This window comes from Mercenaria mercenaria, chromosome 2, assembly GCF_021730395.1.
Source record: "Mercenaria mercenaria strain notata chromosome 2, MADL_Memer_1, whole genome shotgun sequence".
Taxonomy (NCBI): Eukaryota; Metazoa; Mollusca; class Bivalvia; order Venerida; family Veneridae; genus Mercenaria; species Mercenaria mercenaria.
In genome coordinates, this window is record NC_069362.1 from 114,985,016 (window position 1) to 115,005,942 (window position 20,927).

The window sequence follows — 20,927 nt, forward strand, 5'->3', positions numbered from 1 at the left end:
TGACTGAATGGCGAACAAAGCAGATCATGATCAGACTGCACGGATGTACTGGTTGATCATTATCTACAGATTGTCGCGAAGGCAGAATCAATCGTGTTAAGCATGATAAGGGTTAATCCAAAATGCACCGTCCTGTTCAAATGTTGTCTTCTACTAGGGATGGAGCTATTTGTATTCTCTTAGAAATTAACCGGCAGAATCAGATTCTGGAACAGTTCACATAGACTTGAAACATCAGGTAGTATTCTTCTAATCTATATTCCTTTCACAGTCTTTCAGAATACATTGTTTCGTAAAACCAGTTGTTAAGTGTTGTCATAATTTTACAAAAATAATCACTTTGTTTAGTTAAACTTTGTCAGCTAAGACCTGGGAACTCTGTTCATGTATTTTAGATAAATATATCCTAAGCAATGAAAATAATAAAACAAAAAACCTAATAAAAATATTTGTCAGAAAAGAATAACAGCACCTGAGTATACAGTTAGTAAGAGCTAAATCACAGGCGTTGACTTTGGTGAAATGGACTGTTGTCACTGTGTCTTGTATATATCCAAGTAAACATCGAGGTATACATTATTTTAAACATGTGAAACTGAACAATATGGCAGATTTGATATTGAATTCAAAACATTGCTCTCGCAGTTGACAAAGATGCACTTATTTTTTTATGATAAAAATGCTACATTTTAACAGTAAATAAGTTCTCTATGAGACTGCATGTTTGAGTTCCAGTCATTTCCATTGACAATGATTTTACTTATAAATGCAAAACATCAGAGTGGGAAGAATGGCTGAAAGTCACAAGTGCTCCTTATTTAAGTATACCAGAAGCAAGTCTATTAATTTCAACCGGTGTTCCGGGGGCAAACTCATTTCAGTAGATTCAACGCACCCAACTTTGTAAATTCATGCTTTTAAAATATGTAAATTAACCACTTTTGTAGACCCGTGTGAGTAACACAGTAATATTATGTGCAAAAGTGCCACTGAAACAGTTAAAATAAGTAAAAAAAAAAAAGAAAGTCTAGCCCGCTCGCTCCATGAAAAATATAACCACCTCTGAAAAGAGTAAAGTAAAAATTTCGCTCAATCGCTCCATCTGTCCGACAATGATAATCATCAATGAAATCACTTTCGTGTTTGTTTTGAAATCTATTTGATTAACATTATAGCTATATGTCTGACAAACATGATAACCTATCATTAAAATTTTATGATATGTGAAATAATTAATATTGTACGCAATGTAAAACATTTCCAAACTGCTAGTTTACATATGACACACTTAAGTACTTCTCATATGAGCCGTGCCATGGGAAAACCAACATAGTGGCTTTGCGACCAGCATGGATCCAGACCAGCCTGCGCATCCGCGCAGTCTGGTCAGGATCCATGCTGTTCGCTTTCAAAGCCTATTGCAATTAGAGAAACTGTTGGCGAACAGCATGGATGCGCAGTCTGGTCTGGATCCATGCTGGTCGCAAAGCCACTATGTTGGGTTTCTCATGGCGCGGCTCATATATCTGATTCATAGAAAAGAAGTAGCGCGTCACTTGATCATTTCAGTGCTAGGTACCGCGACCGTAAGAATCGTCAGTTACGGTAGCCAGTTCTAGCGGAATATTCTATTGGTCAGAGACTACCAATTCAAAAAAGTACACGGAACTTACTGGGAATAAGGTAAATGTATACCTGGGAATAAGGTAATGTTTGTCCGTTCTGATTGGTCAGTCATAATAACAAACCCGAGAAGTGATTATTTGTTTCAAAATTGAATTTTTGTACTGCATTTATAGTATTTTATTACACATTTTGATTAAATTTGATACGTTTTATGCGTATTGAAAAACGTTTTATCAAACTTTTTTTTTTCTGCCATGCCAACGATGTAAACAGAGGCTCATCTCATTCACCCGAAAATTACTTAAATAAAGTATCATTAATTAATATGATATTTTGGTGGAACTGAGATAGTTCTTAAAATTGTGATTAGATAGGCATGTTTCGATTTATGTAAGTATAATGTTTACAATGGAAGTCTATGGAAAACAACTTGAGCTCTCTAACCGAGTGTCCTTTTTTAGAACTGGAGAAGAAAATACAAAGTACATCTTAAAATTTATATGATATATAAGAGACACGTATTATTTTCAACAGACACAAACAACTTGAGGGTGCACTATCAATTACTGGGTCTATTAGTCATCCTCAACAGCGATATATGGGAATGTGGGGTCAGTTTGATAAATTAGGGGTGAGGGGGTGGTATTGGGTCTAGGCATTAGCCGAGTCCCCATAGTTATCATACTGACACCACCTATTTCTGTGGAGGGTCACCATTAAACCCAGTATTTTGTTGTTCTACTGACCATTTATTATTTGCTTAATCCAACACGAAAATCTACTGTTATTTCATAGAAATATAGGGGGCCACCATGTAACCATCTTGTCAGCAATCTTGCGGGTGGTAAAACAAGGAAGTGTATAGATATATATCCCGTTTTTATTTGCTTTTATAAATAATATTGCAAACAATCCATTGGATTTTTACCAAGTTCATTATCAGTTTAAAATCATTTTGTTGACTTATCAGCCAGTGTTAAACAAAGTTTTATATTCATTTTCATTTCATTTATTGGTTAATCGGCACATAATAATGCCTTTGACCATTTACAAAGCATACAAACAAATATGACCAAGACAGAAAACGAATACATAATATAACTTAAATAATTGAACATAACTAATCAATACATTACCTACCATATCATAACATACACTAAACATTCATAAATTGACATCATATAATTAAGAAGCAGAAATATGTTCTAAGGCTTCTTTTCTTAAATCAAAAGCATCATTTAAGAATTTAGGATTTTTAACACCATATTTTTTCTTTTTGAAGACATAAAAGAGACAAATTTTTGAATAGATGGCCATGATACATGCCCAAAATGTTTTTGACGAATAATTGCATATCTAGGACAACACAGTAAAAAGTGATATTCTGATTCAACTGCATTATTGGTACACATTTTACACACGCGATCTTGTCTATTAATACCTGAAAATCTACCAAACTCAATTTCTAAATTATGAGAACAAACTCTAAATGAAGTGAATTGCTTCCTTAATTTGTTTACAGAAATCACATCAAGATAACTTTCAAAACAGAACTGAGTTTTAAATTTACAATAATAGTCAAGTTTAGAAATATTTTTAATCGATACATTCCATTCTTGGATATACTGATCTCTAATTCTTTGTTTAAACAAATCAAGAAAATTTACATTTGAGTCTAAGTGAACATTATTCCATAGTTCGCTATAACCCAAGGTATCTAACAAACGTTTAATTTGATGAGACCATGACATGTTATTTGTGCTATTTCTCTGTTCGATAAAAATTTTATACATTGGTGACTCTGGGTTTTTCATAATTTTAAGCCAGTACTTCAAGGCTCTTTCTTTCATAATTATGGAAAGGGGAAATCTTCCAAGTTCCCCATAAACAGCTAAATTAGGTGTTTGGGTACGAACTCCCAAAATATGTTTACAAAACCTAAGATGAATCTTTTCAATTTCTTTAAATAATTTCTTTATATAACATTTAACGAATATAACATAATTCATGAATTCTGATTTCACAACGATGTGCTCGGTATGGAAATTTGAGGCATCTATAACGCAACTGTGAAGAATTGGTAAGATTTTTAAAATATTAAAAATTAATATTAATAAGAATAATATTAAAAGTTGTTCATGTATTGATCACAGTAATGAAAAGTACTTCAAGTAATTCATCAGTGTGGAACACGGAAATTAACAACAAAGTAGATAATGCCGGTATGTAAAAAAATAAACGAAGTAAAAATTTGAGTATTCAGAATTCGTTATTAAGTAATAAGCTGGTCAGCAGATTGGAATATTCAGAAAAGACTGACGACTTAATATTAATGTTTAAATGGATTAATAAAAGAAGTGTTTTTTTCGGCAAATATTGTACCATGATCAGGCACATACTCTTAAGATTATTATATAAAACGCTAATTATTTAAATATATATGTATATATATTGACAAGCGATAATCGATTTTACTTGTTCTCATTTAAATAATTCAATGTGACCACTGAATGCTGAAAAGGTACAATGTTATAAACAAGGTATTGCGTTAATGGCATTATAATATGGTCTAGCCGAGAATATCAATCTGCAAATTCCAGAGAAAATTCAGCAATAGAATATCACTTCCGTTTTGATACGTTTTACTTAGTATCTTAGTTTTGTTTCACTTTTCATATATTTCGTTTTCTACTTTTGGGAGTCCTGAAGGAGCGACAATCGGCAAAATCTGCTTTATGCTATCTTTCCCTTTCATATTCTAACAATCAGTTCTGTGAGGAAACTCCTCATGCATGTTACTTTAATAAGCTTACTCCAGTCAGTAACACACAGCCAAAATCTGATTGTATATATGGGCCGTGCTCAAACATGCCGTGAATTCCCGGTCAAAATTACCACTTTAGATTTTCGCAGTAGAGAACTGTGGCAAGTCTATATCTGCATGTAGTTTTCGTGTGGCTATCGGTGTGTAACATTAACGTATTCGCATTGACCGTTAATTATAGGCTATAGCATTTATTTTTATCCATCGGTATTTAACAAGTTAGAAGAGTTAAAGACCCACCAATACCTAGTGGTCTACCTTTTCCTCCCACATGAACTTTGTGCAAATAATTCTGGTAATACTGGTATCATACAACTATTATACAAGATGACAGGTGGACAAGCTCAGTCTGGTTTTCATAACTTCATCTGCAAACTTACTCAGTCATTCTCTTCTCAGTATAGTTTTATAAAAAATAGAATAATAACTATCTTACACTGTATATAGAAACAAAGTGTGATCTAAACTCACTTTAATACATGAAGTACCGCGCATACTACTACATTAATTGAATAATATATTTAGTAATACATTGTCTTAGCCTTATATCTGTTACTGTCAAACTGTAATTAGACACTTGTTATTTCTCATTTCTCCATACAAAAATGTATAATTACAATTATGGAACAATCTGACTGAAGTACTTGATCTTCTAAACGAAGATCCGAGAATGACCCATTCTTAATCGTCTTCTGTACATTTTGATTTCCAGAATTGCTATTTTTATTTTACGAAATTCTATTTTTGTTTATTTTAACCAATGAGACGATTTGTTTGAATGTCAAAGATTAAGAAAAATGTGTAGGCTGTCAGGGACTCGAATCCGAGACCAGTCGCTTACAGAGCAAGTGCTCTGCCGACAAAGCTAACGCTTTACCGACAGAGCTAACCGGCTGACACTTTACGTCATAAAAAATGTAACTATCAAAAACCCAGTCTAAATATAGATTTTTTATTCTTACAAAATGTTGTAAGTAAGCCTTCTGTCTGGCTAACGGAATGGTCGTCAGAACGAGGCTATCAATAGCACGTTTTCAGATCCTAAGTATAGCGTAATAGGAGATGTACTTTGGTCAGACAGCATTATGGAAATACAAATGGTTACAGTTAGTTAGTGGTGTGTCTTTAAGGTAACTTGACAATAGCCACTACTGACCTTGACATTTTAAAGGGATAAGTACAAATATATATAACTCTCAAAGTTAGAATTGAAGCTCAAACAAGAGATGGCACTATTAGTGGCAAACGCCCCCGAGGTTTGTCCAAGAATGCTACAGTTTGATGCGCAAAAATATGCCAGAATAGTTAAGGTATGACTAATTTTTCGACAAGAGAAAAAATTTCTCCGAAGGTAACCTTGACCTTAGAGCTAGGGCCTGGGTCTTGAACATGACACACTAACTCATTATAGGGAAAATTGTGACAAATAATGTTTGATGATGGCAGAGTTATTGACTGGACAAGAAACATAAATGTTAGCTTTTTAATCTAAGTTTGACTTTGACTTTGAAACTAGAGATTTTGGACTTGCGTCTGACACGTCAACGTTTATGCCATGTAATTTTAAAATGTCTTCATCGACGGAATAGGTATGGAAGACAAGAAACACACCATGTAAACCGTTAACCTCTAAATGTGACATCGATCGTGGAGCTAGTGGTCTGGTTGTTATGCACGAGACGTTTTCTCGTTATCGGGGAATATTTCTGCTAATTAATTTCGAAATTTCTTGATTAATGACAGAGTTACGAACCGGATATGAAACAGACCCTTTTAACCTTTCACTTGACTTCTAAGTATAAACTTGGTCTTGGAACTAGGGGTCTGGGTCTTGCGCGTAATCATTTTGTGGGGTCGAATCTACGTGAGTTTGTTTCATGTTTTGTCTTTGTGTGTGTGTGTGTGTGTGTTTGTAAAAGCTGCCAACTGGGTAATTTCGTATGAATACGCACCAACGTACTGGGGATACGCCTCGAACCGGGGAATTCCCCAGTTCATTTTAACAATACCACGTTATTCCTGACCTTCAAATTAGTCATCTCTCGAAATTTGAGCTTATTCTGAGCGATAAAAATTTATTCCCCGGTACGCCGGTTCTGGTCATACACATATCTAACACAAACAGAATTTTACAACAGTGTGTATCTTTTCCCATTTACTGCAGTTCCCCAGTTTACCTGTATACAACTCGTAGTACATACACACAAAGGTTTAAAATATATTCACTAATTTTACATATGTTTTCATCATTATAAGCTCATGAGTGAAAAGATTATGTTGATTAATTCATCAATATTATTACCAATTAAATATCTTTTAACGTTCATAAGACAGTATTATATATTTATTATGTTACCGCATATCTTTTCTGGCTTATTGTGTTATGCGCTTTAATTTCTATATTAATGACTTGATTTGACAATGTTAATGTTAAACTGAGAATATTATAATATACAGGAACACTACTCAAACTATATACATTCTATATATTATACATTTTATGTATATTCATCGCATTTAACAAACTTTCAACTTAATAATAATCTTATTAATGTTAAACTGAGAATATTATAATATACAGGGACACTACTCAAAATATACATTTTATATATACATTTTATGTATATTCATCGCATTTAACTAACTTTAAACTTCAAGCGCGGTGCTGAAATATACTAATTCCTTTTGAATTACCGTGCTGCATTTGAAAAAATAAATGTAGTATTACCTCCAAAGATGTTCATATGATCAGCTCATAATGCAATTACCTATGTAAATTCAACAGTAATTAATACAGCAAAGCCAGAGAATTTTAATACAGTTTCATTATTTGGAAAAATAAAACAATAACATTTGTACATTACCTGATTCATATTATTTACTACACATCAAAGAAAAGCATAAGAGGATCTGACTCCAGTACGTTTAAAATACTGATTAAGAACACGTGAAAATTATAAAACCTATATCATACAGTACCTAACTCATGTAATTATCTTAAGGTACTTCCGCAAATTGAAATTAGAAATTCATGTGAAAAATCAGAATCCTCGAAACAGCTTTCGAAATGCAAGGACACAAAAAATATACGATAAAACTTGAAAAGATATATCTGTAGGTAAACTTGCGAGCATGAAAGTTACGTTGAACCTTATATCCACAGTGCTTTGGAAGAAAATGAGTGAACATTTTTGGTGCAAAATTTTAGTATCGTATGCATCCTAAATTGCTATAAAGTATTTATTTTTCAAATCAAGAAAGCCAAAATAGTGCATACGAGCGCTATTTTCTCAAGAAATGTTGTTAAACATTCTAATGCGCAAAACACGTGCACAGTTTTTCTAAATATTTCGCCGCCATGTTCATTTCAAGAAATAAAGTATATGATTGTTTCTTTACCTCAGATTTCCTTACTGAAATATATATGCCTCCTTATCATGGTTAGAGATATCCATTTAGTATAGTTTTGCACTGTCCGATCTTCTTAATCTGTTACAGATCCTATACATTTAAAGAATAAACGCAATGTGTAATGATAGTTTTTCGCTTTACACACCTCTCTTGGACAAGAAAGCCGAATCACTTAAAATTTGTAAGCATCTGCTGACAAAATATTGATGAAAGATCGGGACTTTTTCTAAAAACAAGTTCAATTTCAATCATTTTCAAAAACTGGAAATATTGCACATTGTGTTGAATTTATAAATAAAACGAAAATCCCCCAAATAAGCCATTTTAGAACTTTTCCGGGAACTATACATTTCAGCCGAACAACGCATTTCAAGATGACACAAAACTGATTTCTCTTTGTAAACAATGTCAAAGTCCACCTGAGGAACATTGCTGGAAAAGTAAAAGTTCTTACTTGTTTCAGTTTTACGTCCTGTAGAAAACAATCAACTTTCAACTTTAAATGCATATATGTTCTATGATTATTCCAATATAAAAAACCGTCCGATCTTTTCCGTGAGAAATAAAACGAAGCAAATTTAACTATTTGTTTACACTTCAACCATATGAATATAAAGGAATGTACTATCACGAGACTCCCGTGCATTTTGAACCTCGTGGTGAATAAACTGAATTTAGTTTAAAGTATGGTGTCTCAGCTGTGCCAGTTTTTTTGTTAATTTCAGAGAACATACAATAAAGAAGTGTTTATGAGATTATGCATATGTACGACTATTTACTAATTTATTTTATATTAACGATGATAGAAAACAAGTGTGCACTCGGCAAATAGCAAGTCTATTATTTTCAGGTGTATACTGAACACTGATCCCAATGTTCGTAATTTTCAGATAAAGAAGTCGTTATCCTTGGTTTTGTAGACAGTCTTAGTACTGGACCGCTGCTTCCGCTGTCAACACCGCAGTGACTACTAATGTAAAGTCAGTGTCCATTTATATGCCGGAATTTCAATACATATTTATTGTAGGGATAATACACGCTTTTTGTGTGTGTATTAACGTCTGCAGAAGCCTGTGGGATTGTTTGTGACCGAGACCGAAGGTCGCTATTCTTGCATAAAAATATATTTCACGACGATTTATGTATTGTTTTCATATGTGATGACTTGATGATTCCGGTACATTTTTACTTACCATTCCAGTTGTTCTTGGAAACGGTAAACATGTTTTAAATATCCGTATCCAGGGCCCGGAAATAAACATCACTATCAAAAGCACATCCTGAAGGTTTTTGAAGCGATTTTTATCTCTCATTATTACAATATAAAATTACCGATAATTTTCATATCAGTTCCAATTTGGTGGACTCGATCACAACTTCAAGAATAATAACTTTACATTCGAGTTATATTGGAGTACGGATGAGTACGAACGTAGTGTCATGTTTCCAAGCTGTTTATATAATTTATTCGAGAAATTAGATAAAACATACTGACTGATACTTATCAAAATCATAAATATAATACCTAAAAACAAAGAATCGTACAGGTAAACACGCAATTCTTTAAAATTTTGGATCGTTGCAAATCTTGTTCACATTGTCTAGACTTCTCTTACAATTTTTAGGCAGTTTGGTACACCATACATGAAAAATCATTGTCCGCACATTGCACTACTTTTATGTATGCTGAAAATAGCAATATGTACAGATTTATTTTCGTTTTAATACATGAAGTGGTCAGATTTGAAAACTGGTTATGTACTAAGTTTAGTTCTATTCGGTAAGACAATTCTCCTATGCACTAATTGATACTTTGAACTAACTTTTGCCATTCATGAATTTTTAATAAAGTATTTTGAAAGGATTTATAAATCTAACCAAAAATTTGGAAAAATACAGGTAAAATATCTTCTTTGTTTATTTCCAAATTTTAGTTTTACTTTTATACAGCTACTTTTACTTCAGATCTTGCAAACTGAGCTGTTTTTGTACTCTGGAACAGCTGCATTTGAAAGCTTTTTTTCACTATATTTTCACACCTCAAATGCACAGGCACTTGGTTGCACTGATGGTATGTTGAAAATTCGCTTTTTAAAGAATCTTAAAAATTTGGTCTCGAATAGATATAAAGAGAAGGTATTGCACTCCGCCATTATCGGCCATTATCGGCAACGGAACTACGGTCGACTGGTTTTGCAAACGGTAGTAAGCCACTAATTTATCGTGGCGCGTGGTAACTAAACTACCTAACTTATTTCATGCGTTAATATTACATATTAAGTCTGTATTACTAGAACAGATCAATGGAACAGACTATAAAACGAACTGGAGTACATGTCGATTTTTGCCTACAGAGCCAGAACCATAACACAGACACGTCGACAAGATGTACAAGAATTATCATTACAATTTTTCACAGATTCATGATGGACCTCCAGAAATTTATAATTTTTAACATGACATCACCGTACGTTAGGGGTTCTAACTGACCAATCAGAGAGCTGCATTTTCGAGTACCTGCCAGTTTCCGCTTGGGTATAACGAAGTATATTTACAATGAAAATAAAGTGACTAGAAATAAATATCACACTATTTTAATTATCAAGTTAGATTTTTCAATGCACATGCTTCAGATGATGCTACAAACAACAAAACTTTGAAATTTTGTTCAAATATTATATGGATTTAATACCTTTATTTTAGTTTAAAGTTTGAGATTTTACAAAGGGGTCTACGATAAAGTCCGAGTGAAATGTAATAATCACCAAAGTGGAAATAGTATCATTGCGCAATGTTTTGGACATGATAAATTATGAATGGTAATAACTGATTGATCTATTGCTGTACAGTTATTTTTTTCTTGTCTCTTGACATGGTATTTTTCAAACATCTGATGTTTGTTGAGGAATACATATGTGTGCCTGCAGGTATAACTTCATTAGACACCTGGGTAGAACCACCAACTTTCCATGTACCAGGATAAATTCTTCAAGTGAAAGATTTCTACACCAAAGCAGGACTTATAATCCACACTGGTGAAGAGCATGTAAATGTAACTCCTCAGTTATGATGATAGTCTGTGTAAATATTTACTTACCAGCAGTATGTAGGGTTATGGAATACTTTTTTTGACTTTCACTGGTTTAAGACCACAAACACTAAATAACTATTTATTTTCAAATTTAAAATTATCAATCCGTATTTAAACAAATCACCACTTTATCTTAGACAAAACTGACTTCAAAACTTAAAATTCTACAGCCTTCTGAACTGCCTCCATAATATCTGAAATTTCCATCGATAAATGGATATTCTCAAATTGCTAGCTAACCTAAAACCAGACAAGCTGCAGGACCAGACCATTTTTGTCCAGTTGTCCTCCAGGAACTTAATGATGAAATTGTTGATGTTCTACTGGTAATCTTCCATAGTCTTTCTTCTCAGGCACTGTTCCCACAAAATAGAGATAAGATTTTGTTTGCCCTCTATTCAAGAAGGGGACCCGCATGACTTGGCAAATTATCTGTTATATCATTCACTGTGTAAAACACTAGAACACATCTATGCATCCGATGTCTCTGTCCATCTTTCTAAACGTAACATTCTTTATGACCTCCAACATGGCGTTCTGAAGGAGATATTGGTAAAACTCAACCAATTGAGTTAATAGGTGAGCTGATTAACAGCATTTCCAGTCGTAAACAAACTGACTTAATTGTACTCGACTTCCAGTAAGACTTTTGTTAAGATCATGGTGTCTGTCCACAAGTCATCAAGTGGTATTATGCATTTTCTACTTGATAGAAAGTCAATTTGTAGTTTTTGAGGCGAAATTCCAAAGAAGTACCAATGGCATCTGGTTTCCACAATGGTTCGATCCTTAGACCTCAGTATTTTCTATTTTATATTAGCGATCTCCCATTTTCAATCAAGTCTCAAATCCGACACTTTGCCGACGATAATGTAGTTATACATATACCTTATTATGATATCAATTCTGTGGATGGAAACAAAATCCTCCAGGAAAATCTTAACAAGCTAGAACAATGGGAAAATAAGTGGGACATGGAGTTTAATCCCTTCTAAATTAGGCACTACATGTCACAAAAATCAAAGCTGTCATCAAAACCAATATTTACTCCATGGCTATATTTTATAGTTAATTGTCAGTGCAAAATAGTGTGACAGATGTAAAATATCACTTAAATATCTTTAAATGCTAATAAACGCTTAATTTCATAATCATCGCAACAACAAACGAAAACGTCAAAACATAAGCATACAAATACTTGTCCGTCAACAGCTAGAAAATGCATATTACCATCTTGCACCCAAGTAATACTATGGAATAACCTTGACCTTGTAGAATAACCTGACCACAAAGTTTCAGATGTACTGTGGAATAATCTGACCACCCTGACCTTGAAGCTTTCAAAGTGGTTGTAGCAACCATAAAGTACAATGTACTAGACCAGAAGTGCTATGGGTTTTTATCTTTTAATGCTTGTTCTTTTTTTAATCACACTTACCATGCTAACATTCCTTTAGCCTTTTCATTTTAGCTGATGTCGGACCCATCAGTCTTTTAGAACTCTTTTTCAACATAACTAGCAAGTCGACGTGTATCCCATGTCTCTATCAGTCGAAAGATGACTTGACATTATGAGAGAGAGAGAGAGAGGGGGGGGGGTGGGAGGGGGGAGAGATTTTTAATTACCTTCTGCAGCCACTTATGAAGTATATACCTACCTTTCATACAGAAATACATTTTCAATTTTTATAAATTAAATATCTGACATGTGCATTGTGAATAAGTTCTTTTTCTATAATTTAATGTTGTGAGCTTGTTTTTGACCTTGTGTAACATTTTATTACATAGTTTAAAAAAGACAACAGTCATGATCAACGCTCAAAAGCCGGAATAATTTAGTGGTTCAAAACCATTTCATTACCCGTCATACACCGGTCATACACTTCCGTTGCCTCGTCAGGTATACCTTATATGTATAATATACCAAAACCTAAAATTTTAACTTTTTAATAAAGGGATTCACTTACAGTAAATAATGTTTTTGAATACAGGGAGCACTGGTGCACGTATTAAAACCAACAAACAGTAGGTACAGGCCAATATAAGAAAAATACTATCAGTGCAACCAAGTGCCTGTGCTCAAATGAAGGTCACTCTAAATTCAAGATGGCGGAAGTACCTTAACACAGGATTTTCATGCTATTTTCGCGCTGATTTTGTTCAGCAATCGCAATCATTGCGGCAATGTGTTGAAATATATGATGTAAAAATGTTTCAACAAAGCATATAGGCTCATATACATGTCAGAAATTATTGTATTGTACGACGATTCTAGATAGGCATAAGTATAGATATGACATACAGTTATCTGAACGAGATGTTGTTTTTGTTTTAACGGTTAAATCTGATCAAAACTGCGTTTTAAGAAATTTTGTTTAATGGAAGGGGACGACCTCACTCAATTGCTAATCATTTTTATTAATTCAATAATATATCACATCGTATGTGTATTGTGGTAGCATTCAATTTGGGTAGTTTGGGGGAAAGAAGAGCGAAAAAAAGACTGTTGATTGAACTGACAGTGACGATGAAATCGAAAACAGAACAATATACAGATGAATTCCCTAGGTGTCAGAAAATGCAAAATGTAATGTATTGAATGATTGCCGATATCTTTATTTCTCATTACTCAAGTACAGTCGTTAATGGGAACATGAAGACATTTGAAGCCCGTGAAAAAATATGTTGTAAATTATTTTTATTGAACCGCCTCGGTACCCTATTGGTAGAGCGTCCGTGAGAGGTCGTGGGTTCGATCCCCGGCCGTGTCATACCAAAGACGTAAAAAATGGTACTAGCAGCTTCCTCGCTTGGCGCTCAGAATTAAGAGGGTAGTGTCAGTATAATGTGACTGGGTGGGGTATCATGTCACGTGTCTACGGCGTGATATTCCAGTGAGGCAGCACTCTAAAGTTGGGCATGCACTGCTACAAGTAGACACCCGTGTTTATATGACTGAAACATTGTTGAAAAAGACGTTAAACCCGAACACACACACAATAGATAGCTTTCAGAAAGATAACGACATTATTCAGTTTTACGTAATGGTTTATTCAGTTTTTGGACAAACTTCAGGCGAAAAAATCTTGGCATATACTTTCAGTATAATCTTAAGTGGGATACTCATATTAAACAAGTTTGCTAAATGTAGCATCATATATTTGGTTATTGTACACAATCAGAGACTTTTAACAGTATCATGTCAAACTTTGTTTTATAAAGCATATATTCAAACGAACCTGGATTACTGGGAAAAACGTCTATAATTAACACAAACAAAATTGTATGACTACAAAAACGGGTCTGTAGCACTGTTTTTGGTAATGAATTTCAAGGTTTTGATCAAGATTTGAAATTAATGATAATTTAAGATTTGATAATCGTCTTTTCTCCAGAAGGCATGTTTTACTTATTATATAAATGAAATATTTCTGCAAAAACACTCATCAAGCGCGTAGCTACCTTTACGCAAATACGCAGCTGCGTAGTGAAAATCTGACAACATACACAGTTAATTGGCTAGTGTCATGCAACGGAGATGGCTTCATACACTATCATTGCTTACTTTATATTATGTTTGAAGTACAGTAAACTCCGGTTTTAGCGAACTCATCGGGACAAGCAAGTGCGTTTTCGTTATAATCTGAGTTTGTAATAAAAATAAAGCGAACCTGTTTCTTATAGACATTATTTGTATAGCAAACTGATTTATATGATTAGTTAATTTAACGTGCATTGAAATTCACCAAAATTTGTACTTGTAGTTTTATAACAATTTAGGTACAGTTTTGCAATTTATCTCAATATCCTACTATCTGATTGCTTATTTTGTAATAATCCTGACCATGTGAAATATTACAGACTTACGCTGTCTAGGAGGAAATTTCTATAACAAAAGTATAATACAGTGTAAACAATTGATAAAATGTTGGTTAAGAAATCGGAAAAAAATACATTTTTAAGGCTAAAAGCTTTTGAATATCACTTTTTGTGTAACACTGCAGACGTTTGTCTCGCATAATATTTACTTTATCTTGAGCTGAGCGCGAAACTATTGTAACGGTATATAAATAAAAAAAAAAGATATAATAGCTTCACGCTCAGCCTTTGATATCATAGAAATATGTTATAATTGTACTTAAGTGTATGAAATTATCAACTATTATCCCATAGAAAATAAAATTCAATAGAAATCCATTCATTACGATTGTAGGACATTTGCCCCCCAGGACATTTGCCCCCCAATGAAAAAATGATCTGCTGGACATTTGCCCCCCAGTTGAAATGGCAGATAGGACATTTGCCCCCCATGGCTTATTTTTGGAATGGACATTTGCCCCCCAATATTTTTGTCCAATATGCCAGTATATATAACTGTATTTTTTGTTGTTTTATTATCAAAATTACTCTAAAAGGCAATTTTCAGTAAAAAAAATACTGTTTTATTAATAATAATTTGATAAATATGTTAATTACTTTTAGGTGTTAAGGTAAATAATGCATATTATTGAGTAATAAAAGTGTCATAACAGCGTTATAATTTCTTAATTAGTGCAATGTTTTTAACACTCCCAAAATTGTTAATTTGGCTATTAAACTACTACAAAATTGTATAAAACAAAAATATTGTACCCTAAAATATGATGAATATCTTGTACGAAGTTCCTAAAAAGTCACTGGGGGACAAAAATATTGGGGGGCAAATGTCCATTTCAGAAATAAGCACTGGGGGGCAAATGTCCTATCTATCATTTCAACTGGGGGGCAAATGTCCAGCAGTCCACTTTTTCATTGGGGGGCAAATGTCCTGGGGGGCAAATGTCCGGATCCCATTCATTACACCTAGTTAATATTACGCTATTGACACCGGTACAAGTCATACGATACTACAGTATTTGACAAGCAATTTACAGTGAGATAAATATGCTCCTTCTATATTATAATTGGTGATTTAATATTTTCAATGCGTATTACGTAACTAAATTATAGGTATGATATTTCGAAAGACCTTAAACAACATTTTTAAAAATCATCAAAACAAGATTTCAGTGTAATACTTGGTTTTAGATGTCGTTTAGATAATATTATATCAACAATCCCGCTACGTTTATATACTTGTTTTATGATTCAGTATTTTTGGTACGAAATCTGCCCAATGCTAATATTAAAGCCTGAAATTTTCATAGTTTCGCACTTCGCCGTTGTGATCTCGTGCTTCGTCTTTCACGCTTCTTTGTCATGGGAAGGCGATACCCGAAGCGCGAGATCAAAATGACAAAGCACGAAAATAGTAAAATAATACATTTTATATAAAAGATTTAGAACGAATAAGGTTTCCGTGCAATGTTTAGCTTCAAATACACGCCAAAATGCACCATTTGTGGTTCTCAGATGAAAAGAAATCATGGTGAGGATACCAAGACCCCTACGCATTACCTCTGCGTACTATGAAGAATGCCCTGGCTACCACTTATAGGAACCACTTATATGTTTTGATTCTTAATACTATTTTAATGTACCTACAATCACATTCGATAATAACTGTCTTTGGAACGAATAGTATTCTTCTGCAAAGGGTAGAATGTTCGTTCACAATATTGCGTCTGTAAATCGGTTCTTTGATTCTGAAGGAGAAATTGTCTGCTTAGCAATTTAGTTAAAATATGTGGGGACTATAGTATACAATATTCACTTAATATCGAAGTTCAACCGCTTTTGTAAGTAATGCTTTTGATTGAAATAAAAAGTTGATATAACCAGATACATTTTTTGTGATATATTGTGTTTCTGCATCATGTATCTGGCTTGTTCTTCGATCGTTTTATGTCTTAAAACAGTAATTTTAATGTAAACATTTGACATAGACAACTTTAGTTGAATTTTGAAAGGATTGACGTACCGCTTGCAAACAGAATATAGAATTTCTCCGATTGCTGACCGCCTCTGTGATTGGGTGGTTAGGGTCGCTGATTTAAAATCACCGTAAGCTCTCACTGATTAAGGGGCATTGGTTCGAGTCCTGCTCCCTACCATTTTTCCTTTTTGTAAGAAAGCTGTCAGTTTCTTACGGAGGATGGGAGACTATTACTGGATGTTCCCAGGAACTATTGTTGAGTAAACTGACCGCCTGACATAACTGAATACTATAACGAGCATTAAACCCGTCAAATCAAATCAAATTCCTCGATTGACTTTACTCATATACACGTTATGCAACAAGTGATTCCGCATATATTAGTTTAATAGCTAGTTCCTCGTTTCAACTATACACATGCACCCGTTTAGTTATACACTTGTACCTCATTTAGTCTTTACACTAATTTCCCGTTTTGTTGAAACACACAATTCCACATTTCGTCTATACACAAACACCCGGTTTGTTATACACTCACCTCAGTTGGTTTAAACACAAAATGCCCCGTTTTGAATGTGAAAAATCTCATTGCTTAACTATTGAAGATAGCTTTAATCTAAAGCCTCGGATAATTTAAAAATGATAAGAATAAGAGTTGATAGAAATATGAAAACTGTAGGTGCAGTAATAAAGAAGTTCCCACTTAGTAGGTTTATAACTTACATCCCCGATTGGTAACGTTTACATGTATGTGTGTGTGTGTGTGTGTGTGTGTGTGTGTGTGTGTGTGTTTTTTTCGTTTCGTTTTCTTTTTCATTCCCATATTTTTGTTTCATTCTTCGATGGTTTGTATTTGTATGTATGCCTTTATATAAAACAACAGTATGTTTATTATTTGCATGGCTTAAATGCATGCATTTAGTCAATATCATCTTTGATATAATGGTAAACTTTTTCTGACCTGCCATATCGGCTTATGATAGTGTTGTCACATAGTTCATGAAGGAATCTAAATGTTTACGAGAAAAAAAATAATGTCGATGGTGAGTTTCGAACCCACACGGTAAAATATTTGTTTAACATGGACTGTATGCTTTACCACTGAGCTAATTTGCAATTGGTACAAAATCTTAGAATATTTAGATTGTAACATGATTAATGACAGAGTTACGAATCGGATCTTAACCTTTCACTTGACTTCTAAGTGTAAACTTGATCTTGGAGCTAGGGGTCTGGGTCTTGCGCGTAACACATTGCCTCCTTATGGTAAACATTTATGCCAAGTTGTTTCAAAACCCCCTCATAGATAACAGAGTTATATATCGGACACGTAAAGATCTATTATGATATGACTTCTAAATATGACACTAACTTTGGAGCAAGGGATCTGGGTCTTGCGCGTGACACATTGTCTGATTATAGTTACCATTTATGCCAAGATATTTCAAAATCCCTCCATGGATAGCAGAAATATGGACCGGACACTAAAATAACACTGTTAACACCTTGACCTTGGAGCTAGGGTTCTCATTTTGATAAACATTTATGCTAAGTTCTTTTAAAACCTCTTGATGAATGGCAAAGTTACGATCCGGACACAAAAGAGACTGTTTGACTTTTAAGTGTTACCTTGACCTTGTAGAAAGGGGGTCTGGGTGTTACACATGAAACGTCGTCTCATTAAGGTTAATATATTTATGCCAAACTATCCTCATGGATGACAGAATTACAGCACGGACAAGAATTTACAAAGTTACGGTCGGCATTAAAATCAAAGAACATACTGTAGTGTAAATAAAAAGTTATTTGCTGAAACATATTTAAATGATGTAAGGATGTTATCATTAAATAAAATCCTAAAATTATCTAATACAGTACATGCGTGAAAAAGATGCGCAGAAATTACTACCGCGAACGTCTTTAATAACAACATAATATATTAGGCCCTAACAAAATCTGAAAAATAGATTCCTCAGAAGCAACGAGGACAAAACAAATAGTAAATATTGCAGACCCGATTTGTTGTTGGTTTAATTTGTACGCTAGTCAGCAGTGTACATGTATTTAGATAATTTACAACCATGCTTTGCACGGAATGAATTTGCAACCATGCTTTGCACGGAGTGTCATGTATCAGAGGGATAGACTGGCTATATTCATCACTAAAACCCGGCAAACTGTATGAAATCTAAAGTGGTAGGATATTCATAGCATGTTCTGCGATGCCATTATTAAAGCTTTGGACAACTTTATAATATTTTAGAGAGGTCAATAATTGGTGCTCTACTATTGACTGCACGAAATACTAAAAGAATATTTCACTGGTTGATGGTACAGATGGAAATATCGGGTTTTAGAGTAATCATTGTTTGGGCGGAAGCGAGGCTCTGTCGAGTTACCGCAGATCCAGATATAACCATCCGCACCTTCAGCCAGTCATAGAATGCCGGTATCATTCAGTTAATAGAAGAAATAAAGTTAAACGAGTTCTTTTCTTTTAAGCACTATTCTGCTATGGTAGCGTATGAATTTACGCATTTATTTATAAATCACAGCACGTGAGTCATTTTACACCCCTGTGTGTAAGACGAGTTTTTCCAGCACCGCCAAATACAAGGGAAAATCCTGCCCTGTATGCAAGAAAGAAAATTACGATGCTTTTTTGCATTCATCTTAGCTGCAAGACATGGCGAAATGTTTGTATTACAGAAAAATTTCGAAGTTTATGCATTGTAAATAATATTTCTTTTTTTTTTCAGACTGAAAGACAGCAAAGCCAGAACACCCTGTTTCATAAAATACATGTATATACTTTATCAAAAAGTAATCTGTGTAAATGCTTTTCATTACCAAGACGCGCATTTATCTAAACATGGTTTCGAAGCATAAACAGTAGAAGTATCGGGGGTAGAAATGGTTACAGAAGGTGGCCTTGATTAAAATGTACAATCAACTAAGGGAGGATTTTCCAATCGAAATTGCAAAGGCAAAACAGTTTGATTTCGAAGCTATGAAATTTGCCGTTCGGCATGGTGCAGACGTGAATATCAATGACGCTGATGGGAAAACGCCACTGCATCATGTCCTGTCATCCCCTGACTGCAGTGCTGAAGTTGTCCAATTTCTTTTAGAACTTGGCGCAGATGTAAACAAAGTTGACACTAATGGCAACACACCTTTTATGATGTCAATTTTAAGAAAGGAAGAGGAGTCTGACTATAAAAAGCAGTGCTGTATTAAATATCTAACTGAGACTAATGCCACCGTACCTATTTACAAATCGCCGACACATTCGAATGAAATCATAAGAAAATTGTTGTATTTCAATCCACGTGCTGATATTCAAAGTGATGTATTGAACCTGGCATTAAGAATATACCAGAATTCACTTGTCTTGCCCCCAGACCCTGCATTTTCGTTGTTTGCGGTATTGTTAGAACTTGGGTTTGACAATCTAGACAAAACTAAACTAGAACATCGTTGCGTTGGAATACGGAATTATTACAACATGTTCATCCACAAGCCCATGTCACTGCAATCTTTATGTTGCCTTAGAATTCGGAGGACTTTTCCCGGCTTCGCGTTGCACCGATTTGTACGTATGTTACAAATTCCTAAAGGTATACAAGATCTGATTCTCTGTGAAAAGACAATCAAACGGTTATTATTGTAGGTAAAATCTAGAGCAAGAATTTAATCATGTGTTTTGGTCCATGGGCCAAGGCCAAACAAATTGAAAGTCGTAACCCAGAAATTAGGCAAAGGTTGAGCTATACCATGATGTTATACTATCATTCAGGAAACTTTTAAGGGTGGATGTCGGTCTGAGCAACATGTCAGTAAAATTTAATGACGATTTTAGAAACGTTGGTGTCTAATAAATAAGATTTATTATTGCATAGGGATAACGCTGATTTGGATGGTGAAAAAAGAAATTTATGTGACATTTCTTATAATAAATCTTATCTTTTAATGCCTGAAATAATCAATAATTTACTTTGGTTTTTCAAATAATGCTACGTTATATATTATATACCGAATAAAATGTAAAAAGTAGGGGCTGATGTACCCCACCCACCACATTAGTACATACACATGTATACTTAATTGGAAAACTTAAG

General features: G+C 34.0%; 1 protein-coding gene across 1 annotated transcript; it reads left to right on the forward strand.

Annotated features, from left to right (window-relative positions):
- Positions 1–3,600: 3,600 nt before the first annotated feature.
- LOC123562989 (ankyrin repeat and SOCS box protein 2-like) lies at positions 3,601–20,679 on the forward strand. Its single transcript, XM_045355559.2, has 2 exons — positions 3,601–3,706; positions 19,566–20,679. The coding sequence occupies exon 2, from the start codon at positions 19,748–19,750 to the stop codon at positions 20,477–20,479; it is 732 nt and encodes a 243-aa protein (XP_045211494.2). The 5' UTR covers positions 3,601–3,706; positions 19,566–19,747; the 3' UTR covers positions 20,480–20,679.
- Positions 20,680–20,927: the final 248 nt, after the last annotated feature.

Coding starts and splice junctions, on each gene's coding strand:
- LOC123562989 (XM_045355559.2), top strand. CDS start 19,748: ATGTACAATCAACTAAGGGAGGATTTTCCAATCGAAATTGCAAAGGCA.